Source organism: Strigops habroptila, chromosome 6 (genome assembly GCF_004027225.2).
Source record: "Strigops habroptila isolate Jane chromosome 6, bStrHab1.2.pri, whole genome shotgun sequence".
Taxonomy (NCBI): domain Eukaryota; kingdom Metazoa; phylum Chordata; class Aves; order Psittaciformes; family Psittacidae; genus Strigops; species Strigops habroptila.
This window is the reverse complement of record NC_044282.2, coordinates 7729243-7742051: the sequence shown is the minus strand read 5'-3', so window position 1 is coordinate 7742051 and position 12809 is coordinate 7729243. Positions and strand designations below refer to the sequence as shown.

Genomic DNA, 12809 nt, shown 5'->3' with positions numbered 1-12809 from the left:
AGGGTGATGACATGACTGGTGTTTGATCAGCTAAAACTGATCTCACTGCTGAAAGAACCAGATGTACTTCCAAGGGCTGTCTCTTTTCCCAGGGCCTGAATCTTCAGGAAGAGTGAACATTTATGTTTTTAATTATATATAAATGCAGACGCACTTAACACCTCTGAAAAGTGTCCCTCGAGGGAAGGGATGAAAGCTGTGGAGCAATTGGTCACATAGCACACTGCCAGGCTGTGGCAGGTATGAGCGTGCAGGAGGGCAAAGGGAAGCGTGTCAAGAGAATTAATGAAGAGACTTGTCATATTTCTGCCAGGGATAATGAAGGGAAATATGTCTGTGTGGTTGGCGAGTCCTTCACTTCCAGCATCCCCTGGCTCAGCATGTTTGGGGTAGTCTGAACTTCCCTAGCTGCCTGTTGGGTCTTGCGCTCGCTGAGTTACTGTTTGTATCTGCAGGGGATGTGCAGCTCCTTAGAGGTGATTTTGGTAGTGTGTCTTGTCCTGGGAGAAAGGGTTGGACTCACACAGGTTTTTCTCTTCAGCATTTCCTAGGAGGGCTGTCAACCAGGCAGACAGGATCCTTTGCCTCTTCCTCCACCCACATTTCCAGGACCCATGCCTTGGGTACCTGTGGAGCAGTTCTTTGCAGCACCCAGATATATCAGTGCTGACATCCCTTCCCCTGCCCAGTGACTCCCTGTAGCTCTCTGGGGGATCTCTGCCCACAGAGAAGAGGCAGAATATTCTCTTTGTAGTTGCAGAATGAGGAGTGCATTTGTAAGATTTCTGTCTTTTTAAGGCAGGAATATTCGTAAGCCAAGTAGATAAGGAGCATTTGAAATCATATTTCAAATGTTTTGATCTCCAAGCAGAGGCTTGAGGGAGTCATTCTCAGGGAGTCTGTGTAACTCAAGCCTGGTATCCTCAAGGCAGGCTTTTAATTTCTCTTCCTCAACAAATTCCCATATTGTGCTTGAAATGCATTGTTAGAACTTCACCTAAATGTTCTGAAAAGCAGAACTCCTTTCACGTGCATTTAAATAATAATACAAAGTTAAGCCACGTCTTTTTCATTTTGTAACACTCGCTCCCAGCTTTCCACACTGACGTGTCCTCACGTCTTGTCAGTCTGTCACAATGTCTGTGATGCGACTCAGCAAGGCACGCTTGGGATCAGTAACGTGTATAAACTGAATTGCTCTTTTCTATGGCTGCTGAGGATCTGTGCGATGAAGTGCTGGTGGTTAGCAACACATCAGATGCTGATGTCATCTCTGCACACGAAAATAGGGCATGTCCCGTATTTTTAGAGTTTTTGTGATTTTCATCTATATTTTTAACCTATGACTTTGTAATCACCAGCCAAGAGACAAGCAGTACAGCATGTGATTTGAAGAGATGTCCTGGTTGACTTGCATGGCAGAACCTTCCCAGGCAAGTTGCTGTGCGTTCAAGCAGCAAAATGAATGAAGGAAAACAGCATGTGTGGCTTTAAGAGTTTTCTAATATGTGTGTGTCTTCTTCTGTGATGCCTAAGTATTCCTTCTCTCAGCCCTGCTTTGTTGCCAGACTGGTTTTCCTCAGTCTGTACTGTCTTTGAGTCCCTGATATGGTGGACAGTGAAAAATTTTATGGTGGTGCTTTTGTGATATATGAATTCAGGTACTGACACTTACCTGAGCAAGATTCACAGGTAATGTCATCTGCCAGACCACTGAAAATGGGATGTAGAGTTTGCACGTGAATTGGGTTCCCAACCATACAGATAGATATCAAATGTCTGAGCTCATCTGGGCAAGGGACAGAAAATAAGAACAACCTTCTCTTGTCTGATTTAACGATATGTGCGCCTTGCTTCTTGCAGTTCCCAGCAACACAGCATATTTCTGTAGAGCATTCAAAGATTGGGATACTTCAGCTGTGCTGTGCAGTTTGATCTTGATTATGAGTTGATAGCACAAACACCTGCATGGAGTATACACCTGCAGGTGATGTACACTGCAGTGTGCTGAATAATGGGGGAAAAGCTATTCAAGGGAGCACTTATCAGATACTTTTTTATTGTCTTTATTAAACTAAAAATTTTTCCCTGATTTTAAAGAAGTCTGGGGAAAGTAGTTGATTCATGTAATTCACCTTCCTAATTTTTGGAGTGTAGACGACTTCTCTTTGAAGTCCGTGGTTTCTGTTGTGAGATGGTAAGGCAGCTAAGACCCACTGGCTTATAAATTTGGCAAAGCACAAAATTCATTTCATCCTGCAGCTCCACCTGGCTTTATCAGTGCACCCAAGAGGACCTTTCTTCTTACACAAATACACAAGGATAGCGGGATATTTTACAGGTAGACTGTCAAACACAGGGATCTTGGGGTTGGTTGAATGGTCCTGAACTAGAAACTGGAAGAAGCGACAATGTACAGCTTCTAATCTTGCATCTTTGCATTTCTTTTATGTGAGTAAAGCTAAACTCTGGATGCAGAGTCTGTGAATTGTCTTATGCAAGTTGGTATTTCTGTGGAAGGCTGACTTAACATTGTGTATTTCTATAATGTTAATCATGTTAGTGGGGAACTAGACCATACTGTTGCCAAGCAGTCTGGAGGATATAATAATGCACTTCAGGGGTGCAGACCACGCACACCAGTAGCAGCCCATGCTGAAGTTCCTATTGCTGCAACTTTTCTTTGGCTGTTATTCGCACTTCTTAGGTTGAAGACAGCATGTGTACCCACACGCTGTGTAATTACATCCCTAATAGCTGTACACCTCATGGATGGTAGCTGTTTAAGCTGCCCTTAAGTAGTAGACATCCATTGCTGCAGGCCGTCTTTTGTGTGAGGAGAGACAATTATTAGTGGTAAATGAAAAGTAGATCAGGAGGAGTCCACGCTTTTCATGATGTAGTTATCCAGAGCGTGTGAGAAAAAGCTCCTATCACAGAAATGACCATCACTTCCTATTGTTACAGGCATGTCAGAGTTTCACTGTGACTATCTAGGGCCGGAATAAATATATAGTTACAAGTACTTCCACAGTAAGTATAGTCAGATCATATATGCAAAATGCAGGCGAGCACTTGCAGATATTTTCCCATCTGAAATTTTTTGTGTATTTCTTTTTGAATGTTACACTTAAAGCTTTGTGTAACAAGATCTCCTTTTGTTTCACTACTGCTTTGTCTGTACACAGCACTGTGCAGGACACCTGGCTGTGGAATGCAAGTTAAAATTACCACACACGTCTTTGTATCCGGGCAGCATCAGTAGGAATTAAAGGCAGCCTTCAGAAAGAGAATTGTGTCAACATGTAACAGACATGGGACTGATCATGAAAAGAGAAAACAACTAACTGTCCTTTTTCTAAAGGGCCGAATAGAGTTGGGATCTGGATCTGCCACCCAACTGCTTCAGCTGGGATGGGGCTGGTTATTTCAGTCACTCCTACCCTTCTTTATTTTCATCCCCTTTTTCTCTCCCAACCTCGTCCCACCCTTTCCTCTCTTGTCCTCAGTGCTGGCACCAAGCTTGGTTAAATGCTGTTTCACCCTGGGAGGATTGGACAGGTTGGGAGGGGCTGAGAGTTTGTACATTAGTGCAGGATGTGCAGAAACTAAAGCTGGGAAACCATCTACTGTTTTAAAGCATAATCCAAAAACCTAAACTCCCCAGAAGTGAGGAACTGAAAACTTGGTTTTATACCGTAATGCGAATAGATCCAAATTGTACACTTGCATTTTGAAATAGTGTTGGTCAGGCTAAAACCTTGCATATGAATGTGATTAATGGTGAAAAGCACTCTAGAAAATGTATGAAAAGGTAATAGAAGCAAGATTAACTCTGCTGTTAGGATGTATAACTTGTAATTCCATGATGCTTATATTACCAATTTATTCCTGGTACTAGAGGAGCTGCTTGTATCTTGGATCTTGTTCTTTGCTATAGTAACAGTCGTGTAATTCCCTAGAGATAGTAATTGTATAATTAGCTTGACCCCTAAACTGGTCAAGCTCTATTTCAAAACTATGGGTGCTTCTTTCCCTCTTACGTCTGTTAATTGTCCTTACTATTGTCTCATCAACCAACTTATTTGTTGCTAAAACTTACTGATTTTATGCCATCTGAATCTTTCTGATTGTCCCTCACAAGTCAAAAATAGGTTTCATATGCCTAAAAAGGTTTTCTTTTTAAAAATTCTTCCTTAAAGTGGCCCAGGCTAGATTTAGACTATGTCTATAAGTCTAGTGACTGTAGTTTTCTTAGGCAATGGTTTCAGAGCGCAGCTGAGTGCCACAAAGAGCTTGATGTTCCCAGTGTGAATGGTTAGGTCTCTTGCTTCCTCCCCCTGCTAGGAACTACATTTTTTCTCTCCTTCTGAACTGGCGCTGGCATTTATCTGACCACAGGTTAAAAGGAGTCAATTCACTAGAGCAGCAAAGAAAAAAATTGAGATAATTATTTTAACTAGTTGAGTAATCTCTCTGTGGGATCAGATGAAAACCAGAGCCCACAGTAGAAAGAGATGTGAGGAGGGAGCAGCAACTCTCCTTTTAGGAGCTATTAATTTGGCTTATGAAACCATACCCCTCTGTCCTCCCTGAAGTAGAATTTGGTGTTACTGTCACTGCTGAATGATGTGAGATTGAAGAAATAGAGAGTACAAAAGCTGTATACTTCTTTGTGGTCTAACTTTTTAAATCTTTTGAAACTTCAGTCCTGGGTTCTGCCTTAACTAAGCTGTGTTTAAAAGCTACCAATCTGATTTTCTAGGCCACTGCACCTTTGCTGAAGTCAAGTCAGCAGCTGTGCGGGTTTTCTTCTTATTGCATCACTTAAACCGAAATCGAATGATTCCTCACATGTGATGCTTTCATTTTCTTTCAAGTATTTGCATATGGGGGAGTTTGGTTCATCTTATAAATGCTTTCCTCTACATGAGCAGTACTGACTTTGCTTTTGAGCTCAAGGTCTTGTATGGTTACTTTCAATTATTTAATATGGTCTAAATACCCTCTAATTTAAGAGCTGTTCACTTTTTTTTTTCCCATGTTCTCCAAAGAATTCTCCCTTTGTGTGTTTTAATTCCTGTACCACTTACATTTCTGTCTTTCATTTGTATAGCTGCCTTGGACAAATATAAATTGGGAATGATGTATCTTGTACAAATTTAAAAACACAAACCTGGTTTATAATGTAAAGTTAGACTATCTCTGCAGTGAAGTTTCTTGCCCAGCTTCAGTCATACAATCTAGGCCAAGTCACAGAGGTCTGCAGTTGTACAGCTTGTGTACAACTTTAGGTGTCTGAGCAGTCCCTACAGAGCAGACACTACCCTTCACCTGCATTTGATGATTCCACAAACATTTTCTGGTGTTATGGCATGGCAGTGTGAATTGTCAATTCCAATAAATTAAGGAGTAAAAACTTCAGAATGCTCTAGTATAAAATCTTCAAGAGTGGTACAGTTACTTCGGACCCCTAGATTGCTCCTGGAAAACCTGACCCAGGCACTCATGCAAATCCTACCCAAAATGAAGGAGCAATTGGTATCTCAGCATCAGTTACATCTCCTCCAAGAGCAAAGCCACATATGGTTTAATAATACAATTAACAATTATTAGTTTCTTGCTCAGTCTCAATATGTGTTTCACCTTTGTGTAAGGAGGTGCTCAGTTGTGTCTGCAAGAACTTTGCTTACAGAAGTATTCCAGATGCATCATGGGGATTTGGCTTAAAGATCATACCAACTGTTCCCCAAAAATGTGACTAGCAGAAATGAGTTTGTTTTTTCTTACCTGTTTTCCTTTCACATGTTGAAACATGAACCACCCTCTCCTTTGGAGAGATGCTCAATGTACTTACATTTCTGTACGTTACATTCCCTAGGGACATACAAAATTATTTATTGAAATCTAACCAGCTGTTTAAAAAACAGTCTCAGTGTGTGTTACAATTCTGCCTCAAACCCAAAAGGGAATGTGATCTTTGTTTTGATCCACAGGCAGCTGAAGATGATGTTTGCTCATACACCCAGTCTGCCTCAGAGAGGCTTAGGACACAAAGCAGCTGCTCCATGTAGGACATTTCCCCCAGCACAAAAGAAAAGCATGTGTAACCAGTTTACTTAAGGGTAAAGAAAGACAGATACGATAATTGCAGCTGGGAGCTATTCTGTCCAGCTGATGCATATCTTAAGTTGTTCCTAATGTGTATTTAGCAGCAAAGCCTGATTCTTGTCAAACCCGAAAAGTATGTTTGGGGTTGCAGAGACTTCTCTTGATTCTTTTTTCTCCCCCACCTATATTCACTGCTCTATGAGAAACCTGTTTACCTCTCACAATAGCTTTGTCTTGCCTATTTTTGGCTACAAGGACTCCTTACCCCCTGTCTTCTTGTTCTTTCCTTCCTTCTTTCCCATGACTCCAAATTTCACATTGAAGATATGCTGCTTTGCACCTGGACAAAGGTGGGAGAGAGCTCCCTGGGAGCCACTCGTCTTCCTTTTCCCAGGATAAGTTTCAGCTAATGGAGAGGCAGTCTCCATCAACAAGGCATGTGCATCTTGCAGAATGAGTTTCCTTACAGGCTTGCTGTGCTTTGGCAAACATCACCATGACCTGTTTCTTAAGTACTGGTCTCTACCTGGAGAAGTGTGTCTGTTTTCTGTCTGATTCAAGGTTATCGGTTGATGTGAATCCTTCCTGTGTCTTCAGACAGCACCTAGAGCAAATGCCAGGAACCCTCTGGCTTCACTGGCCATCCTCTGCACATCCTCCCTGCTCACAGCACTATGCATCCTCTCCTTAAAACTTCCCTTCTGACCCTAGTATTCAATATAGAGAGTCTTCTGGTCACCCCTCTTCAGTGCTGCTTTCTTGGTGCCTAGTGACGCACAGCTTCAGCATCACTCTAGTTTCAGTATAGTTCAACTGCTGTCATAGTGTTTTCCAGCTGAGATTTAGAGCTAAAGCCCTGGGCTGTTGGCTGCATCTCACTGTTTCTTTACAATAGTGTGTCCATTTTTCCTCTTGACAGTTGGAGGGCAAGAACTGCATCTCTCTGAAATTGAGTGGTGGGGGTTTTATGGTATTTGCAGTTTTCCATGTAGAGGCTGCAGAATATGAATATTGCATGAATATCAATAGCCAAATTCTTATTTAAATGTGCCTTAAAATACCTTACCTGTTTATAGCAGAACGTACTACCTTTTTTTTAAGTTCCTTAAACTCCTTGTCATTTTTGTTTGGGCCCTGTGTTTTCTGGTGATCTCTTTATTCTAGTTGAGAATCACAATCAGTTTTTATTGAGAACAAGGAAAAGCTGTTTAAGGCATAGATACTTCAGAATCATGTGCCCGGATTTGTATTGATCAAGGAATTGCTATTCTCCTATGGCAGGAGAAGTTTCACTAATGAAGGAGCACAAGTGTTGTGATGGGTGACAGCTGCCTTTTTGTTTCAAGTGACTTCAGCAGTAGAGAAGGAGGAAGCCAAATGATAATATGATTCAGTAGAGGAAAAAGATGCAGAAACAAGGTGAGGGCTTGGCAGAAGGCTGTGGGGAAAATGGGGAAGCAAAGCAGAAAGCGAGACACCCAAGATGGTGGTGGTGGGGTTGTTTGGTTTGGGTTTTTTTTCTCTTCTCCTCCTTTAACATGGTAGCAATCCACTACCCAAATCTGAGCAGAAAATGTTCGTCTAACGTTCTGCCTCGGGGAGATAGGTCTGATCAGATGGCCAAAAACCTTTTTATTGATGTGCACCCCAGCTGCTGCAGCTGGCTAACAGAGGGGTAGTATCTCTTCCTAGAAGGCTGCTGTGGCCTCTGGGAAGTGCTGGAATGTCAGAGAGGGTGGAGGGTCTGAAAACAGGGATCCAGCCCTTGTGGTGGTGGTGAGCTGAAAGAACGACTTTCTATTTAAAAGTAGTAATTTTAAAGTGTGTGCTGTTCAGTTCACTTTGAGGACCATGAGAAGAGCCAGAAAGATGCTAGTGGAGACACAATTGTATTTATTCTCCATACAACCCTGTACGTAACAGCATTGCTAAGAGTTATGAAAAAGTCATTTTCAAAAGCAGAAATGGAAAAAAATTGTTCAGATAACTGATCTGTATTCCTTGCCTATCAGCCCAAGTAGGACTTTCATATTCTTAAGGTTTCTGTGTCTCTCTAAAATGACTTCAGTGATACTTATTTTACTCCATCTCTATCAAGATGGTTGGTATCAGGCCTCGTTTACTGATAAGGTAACTACCCCAGGAAGCCTTGTTTGCTTAATTTCTTATCAGTACTCTGATTAGGTTACTCCAAGTGATAACTGTTCTCCCCTGAATTTATTGCGTTTCAGATTCTTGTAAGCTACCTTCAGGTTTTCACTCCTTGATCCTGTGCTTTGCTAGACTGCGGTAATATAGTTCTATTTTGTCTAACAAATCTGTCATAGAGATGTAGGACTGGAATGTCCTATACCAGCAGTGACGTGCTCAGCAGTGTTGAAAAATATGACTAATACCTTACAGTTTTAAGGAAACTCTTGTTATGTCATTGCACAAGTTAATGGGGTTTTTTTGCATTTTAAAATCTGCATTTGGTTTTCCTTCATCTCAAAAAAGATGGGGTATGAGAAGAAAAGGTAACTAGAGGGACAGCCTGTGCGATCAGGGAAATAGGAAAGTCTAAAGTATGCTAGTATTAGTCAACCTGAAAAAGTGAAATAGAGAAAATGCTGGAAATCTGACATTGTGAATAGCATGCAGAAGGTGAAAAAGGACTGTGTATTTATTCACCCTTAAAATAACATTAATTAGGATGCTCAGTGAAATTAGTCAAGTACAAAGTACAAGAAAGTAAGCCCTGGTTATGCAGTGGGGTTGCAAATGTGGGGTTCCTTGGCATAGGACCAGTGTGGAAGTCTTGAAGGGCAGTTTAGTGCCCAGCTGCTCCTCTGCCATAGGGAAGACATGTTTTCTAGAAGCCAAGGGAGCTAGTGAGGGAAGAAAATCCTGTATTTACATGACGCTTAAGTCTTTGGTAAGACAGAGATTAATGAGTAAAATGGACTTTAGGTCCAAGTATGCCATTGCCTCTATTCTCTCGGGCGAGTGAGTTTGTTTAGCTGGTGTGGGAAGTGGTCAGTCCTTTGGCCTCTTGTTTACTTCAGCATTCCTGTTAGCGTTGCCAGACATCAGCCTACCTGATGGCTTGGGAACTGTCAGGTAGGTTTAGGTCTCCCTGCCAGCACTGCGAAACCTTGCACTGATGTTGGCCAGCAGCAGGTTAGTCTGTAATATTGGTGGTGATGGTACCGTCTTGCAGTGGCACTTCGCACGTCAGTGTGGGCAGCCTGGTGTTCTGTTGATGCTTCTTGACCTATTCTATCTACTTACACAGCTATTTACATAGTTCCAGAGGTGTAATTCTCCTATCATGCGTCAAGGTCTTTTGGATGATAACTGATTGACCTCTTTGTTGTAATCCTTCAATAGCTGCTTTCCAAATTATTCCTAGATAATTCTTTTTTTTTTTTTCTAAGGTTTCCCGTAGCATTGCAAAATGAAATATAAGCAGTCTGCTAAGAAACTGAGTTAAGTATAAACATATCAATAATAAGGGCAGAAAAAAATCCCATTCCAGACTTACCTATTTTGAATAGGCCTGTTATCTCATGGCATTCTTCTTCTCATTGCTCTTTAATTTTACTGTTTATGCACAATTCTGATTTTACATGTTTCCTGGAATCACAGAGAGGTTCAGTACACCCACTCTGCCCCTTTCCTAAAAAATGCAGTGTGACCAAATTTGCATTAACACCTAGTCAGTTCTCATGGTTGTGCAATCCCATCTTCAGTATACGTGCAGGAAAACTTGGGAGGCGGAACTGTGAGTCACTTCAGCGTTATACGTCCAAGTTCAAAAAGTAGCCAGTGGCATTTATGCCTATGGAGATGTGGATCTCTTCAAACGAGTTCTATCTGAAAGAAATGTGATTACTGAGGACTCCATGTGCTCTGGCTGCCTTTGGGACTACTACTAGAACTAGCTGCCTTCAGATTATGTCGGAAAACATTTGGCTTCCTGAAAGAGAACTGAGAGAGTATAAGGGAACTGGAGAAATTGTATAATGTGGTGTTTTGCTTGCTTAGCCTGGCTTCCCACCCCTCCGCTGTAACCAGTCATGTAGAACATAATTTGTGACCTTGGCCTCTGCATATACAGTAAGTGGGCTTACAAAATCTCTCCCCCCACCTCCATCTCTCTAAGCTACTTTATCCCCCACCCCAAGGTCTTATTGATGCCTGTCTGATTAGTATGAAATAATTGCTCTTAGCTGTTTCCTACCTTGTGTGTTCTTTCAGAGCTTAGAAAGAATTAACTAGCAGCTAGACTAAATACTTTACTAGAAGATGAAATCTACCTATAAACCTTTCTTGTCTGTCTCCAGTGATAGGTTGCAGGCAGCTTGGGTAGTTTGCCTGCATGGGTGTGATACATAGTTCTCGTTATCCTGGAGTAATTGAAGTGGTATCTCTTGTGTAGCACAAAATAGCATGAACGCACACATTGATAGATGGGGGAGTTTGTTCAGGCAGGATTGTGTCCATATTGGCAGTTGTATGTAAATAATGTATTTGCCGCATCTTTGACATATTGGCATTGTGTTTCTGATGGCTTAATACTGTGCCCTGCTAATGTTGTCATTAATGTTGTCATTACCCTTTTTTCCATTCTTCACCATAGACTGCTTTGATTTTGGTCAGAGGAAGATGGTGTGACAATGGTGGAAATACAAATGGTCAGAAAAAGGCAGCAAGAATGCTAATTTTAGAAGTTTTACTGTGGGTCTTCATTCTCGGAGGTGAAATGTTTGAGATCATTGAATGATGCTCTGTTCCAAAATGCTATCAGAGAAAGGCAAGCCAGCGTCATCCTGATCTTCCTCTTCCTACCTCTGTCCTTCATGTGACACTTACTATCCACATGTACTTAAATTGTGCGTGTTTAGTCCCTGCATGCTTTTTGCCTCTTACATTGTGGGAAAAACATCTTTGCTGTCTGTCTTATCGCTAACCATGGTGCTTCTCATGACGGCATCCCTGGCAGGTAGTGTGGGTGATGTGTGTACACCTGCAGTAACGCTTTGATGTGTGTTCAGGGCTCCTGTGAGTCTCTGTTGACTGAAGGAGACCGCCCCTGACCATGTAGCCTCTGGAAGACGCTGAGGCAGCCCGCAGCATTAACCTCGCTGTGGAAATGGGCCGGCAGAAGGGTCAGGTGCAGCATGATTCCAGGCCCCTCCTTTCTTCTTGTGTACATTACAGTGAGGCAGGCGAGTCCTCGCCCTTCTTTTTACTATCTGCCTCTTGCTCTCTGGAAATAGCAAAGGTTGCAGCAAAGCCTGAATGCGAGCCAGAAGCCCTGCGCAGCCATTGCGCATCCTTTCCTCCCTGATCTCCTCCTGGAGCTGCCAGTTTGGACCCTGGGAACAGTCTCCCCAGGAGCACGTCATCTCCCTGCCTCTGGCCGCCGGTGCTGGTGTTGCCAGGCCCAGCCCTGCCTTGTCTTCTCGGCTCTCCCTGTCTCGGCCGGGCTGCAGCCCTGTGCTGGAGGCAGCAGGACCTTTGCGAGGGGCCGGGGTTGAGCAGACTGGAGGAGCAGGGCGGCCATGCACGGCCTCACCACACCCCAGCCCCACTCCTGGAGCTGGGGCTGTGTGCCGCCCTCGCCACCGCCAGGTACATGGGTCTGGGCTGTGGGTGTGCAGGGGGAGCCATGAGGGGCTGGGGCTGGCTGGGCAGTGGGCATCCGTGCTCATCCTTGATTTTACTCTCCCTCTGCTCTGGTAAGAACTGGAAATAGCGACCCTGCTCATGCTGCTGGGAGCTCACGGGTGCCTTTCGGGTCTTGCAAGTGCAGTGAGTTTTGTGTATTGCAGCTGATGAAAAATGTCTTCCGAAAGAGCTTTATACGTTATGATGCTTGACTCTATACTGTACTCAAGCCTGTTTTGCAGGACTCTTGGCATACTTTTACCTTCAGAGTTTAAAATAGTACTTAAATATGACGTACTGGTGCTGAAGTGGTGATTAATCAGTATCTGTTGTGGTCGTACCGGTGCAGTATCCGTGCATACATTCATCTTCTGGTTTCTACCTCAGCCTTCATAGCAGCTCATCACACAAAGTACCTGTATCCAGCAGATGAACTGTGTAGGAATCAGAGAGAAAAACATGGGAGCAATTCTCTATTGCTATTGTATCATGTGTGCATTATTCCTGGAGAGTTCCTGAATGATTACTAAACCTGCTGTACTTGACGAAATTTTGCTTGTCGTACAGTGCAATTTTAAGGCCTAACAGATATTTTCTGTGCATTGTGTTGTTCCTGTTCACAGCTGAAATTTGCAAATCCTGTAGAGATTTCTTTCAAAACATGTTGATAGGCAAGCATCTTGAAAGTCAATTACTTGAATATTTTTCTTTTTCTTTTTAGATGACAATCAAAATAAAACTAATGAAAAGAAAGAGAAAAAAATGGTTTCTCAGAAACCCCATGGTACCATAGAATACACTGTAAGTATCGGTGTGTGGTTTGTTCATGTCTGCTTTTTGAAAGTGGAGTTGTTGAGGCTGAAAGGGAGCCAATGGCAGAAAACTGAAAGCACTAAGTGAATACTGGCTACAGTTTGTACCTATCTTAGTAGGGATTGCTCCAAATATGATTGCATGGGAAGAGCTAGGCTCACAGCCTGAGCTACTGTTCAACCAAGGTTCTCTGCCTCTTCTTGCAACTGCCAGTCTTATTTTTACTCCTGCAC

General features: G+C 42.7%; 1 protein-coding gene across 9 annotated transcripts in view; it reads left to right on the top strand.

The window, feature by feature from the left end:
• NCOA7 (nuclear receptor coactivator 7) overlaps positions 1-12809 on the top strand; it is an 89544-nt gene that overhangs the window by 50633 nt on the left and 26102 nt on the right. For all 9 annotated transcript variants that reach the window (XM_030490875.1, XM_030490867.1, XM_030490870.2 and 6 more), the window contains one exon: positions 12485-12564. In XM_030490875.1, the coding sequence (XP_030346735.1) occupies positions 12485-12564 (80 nt within the window). The remainder of the gene's footprint in view (positions 1-12484; positions 12565-12809) is intronic.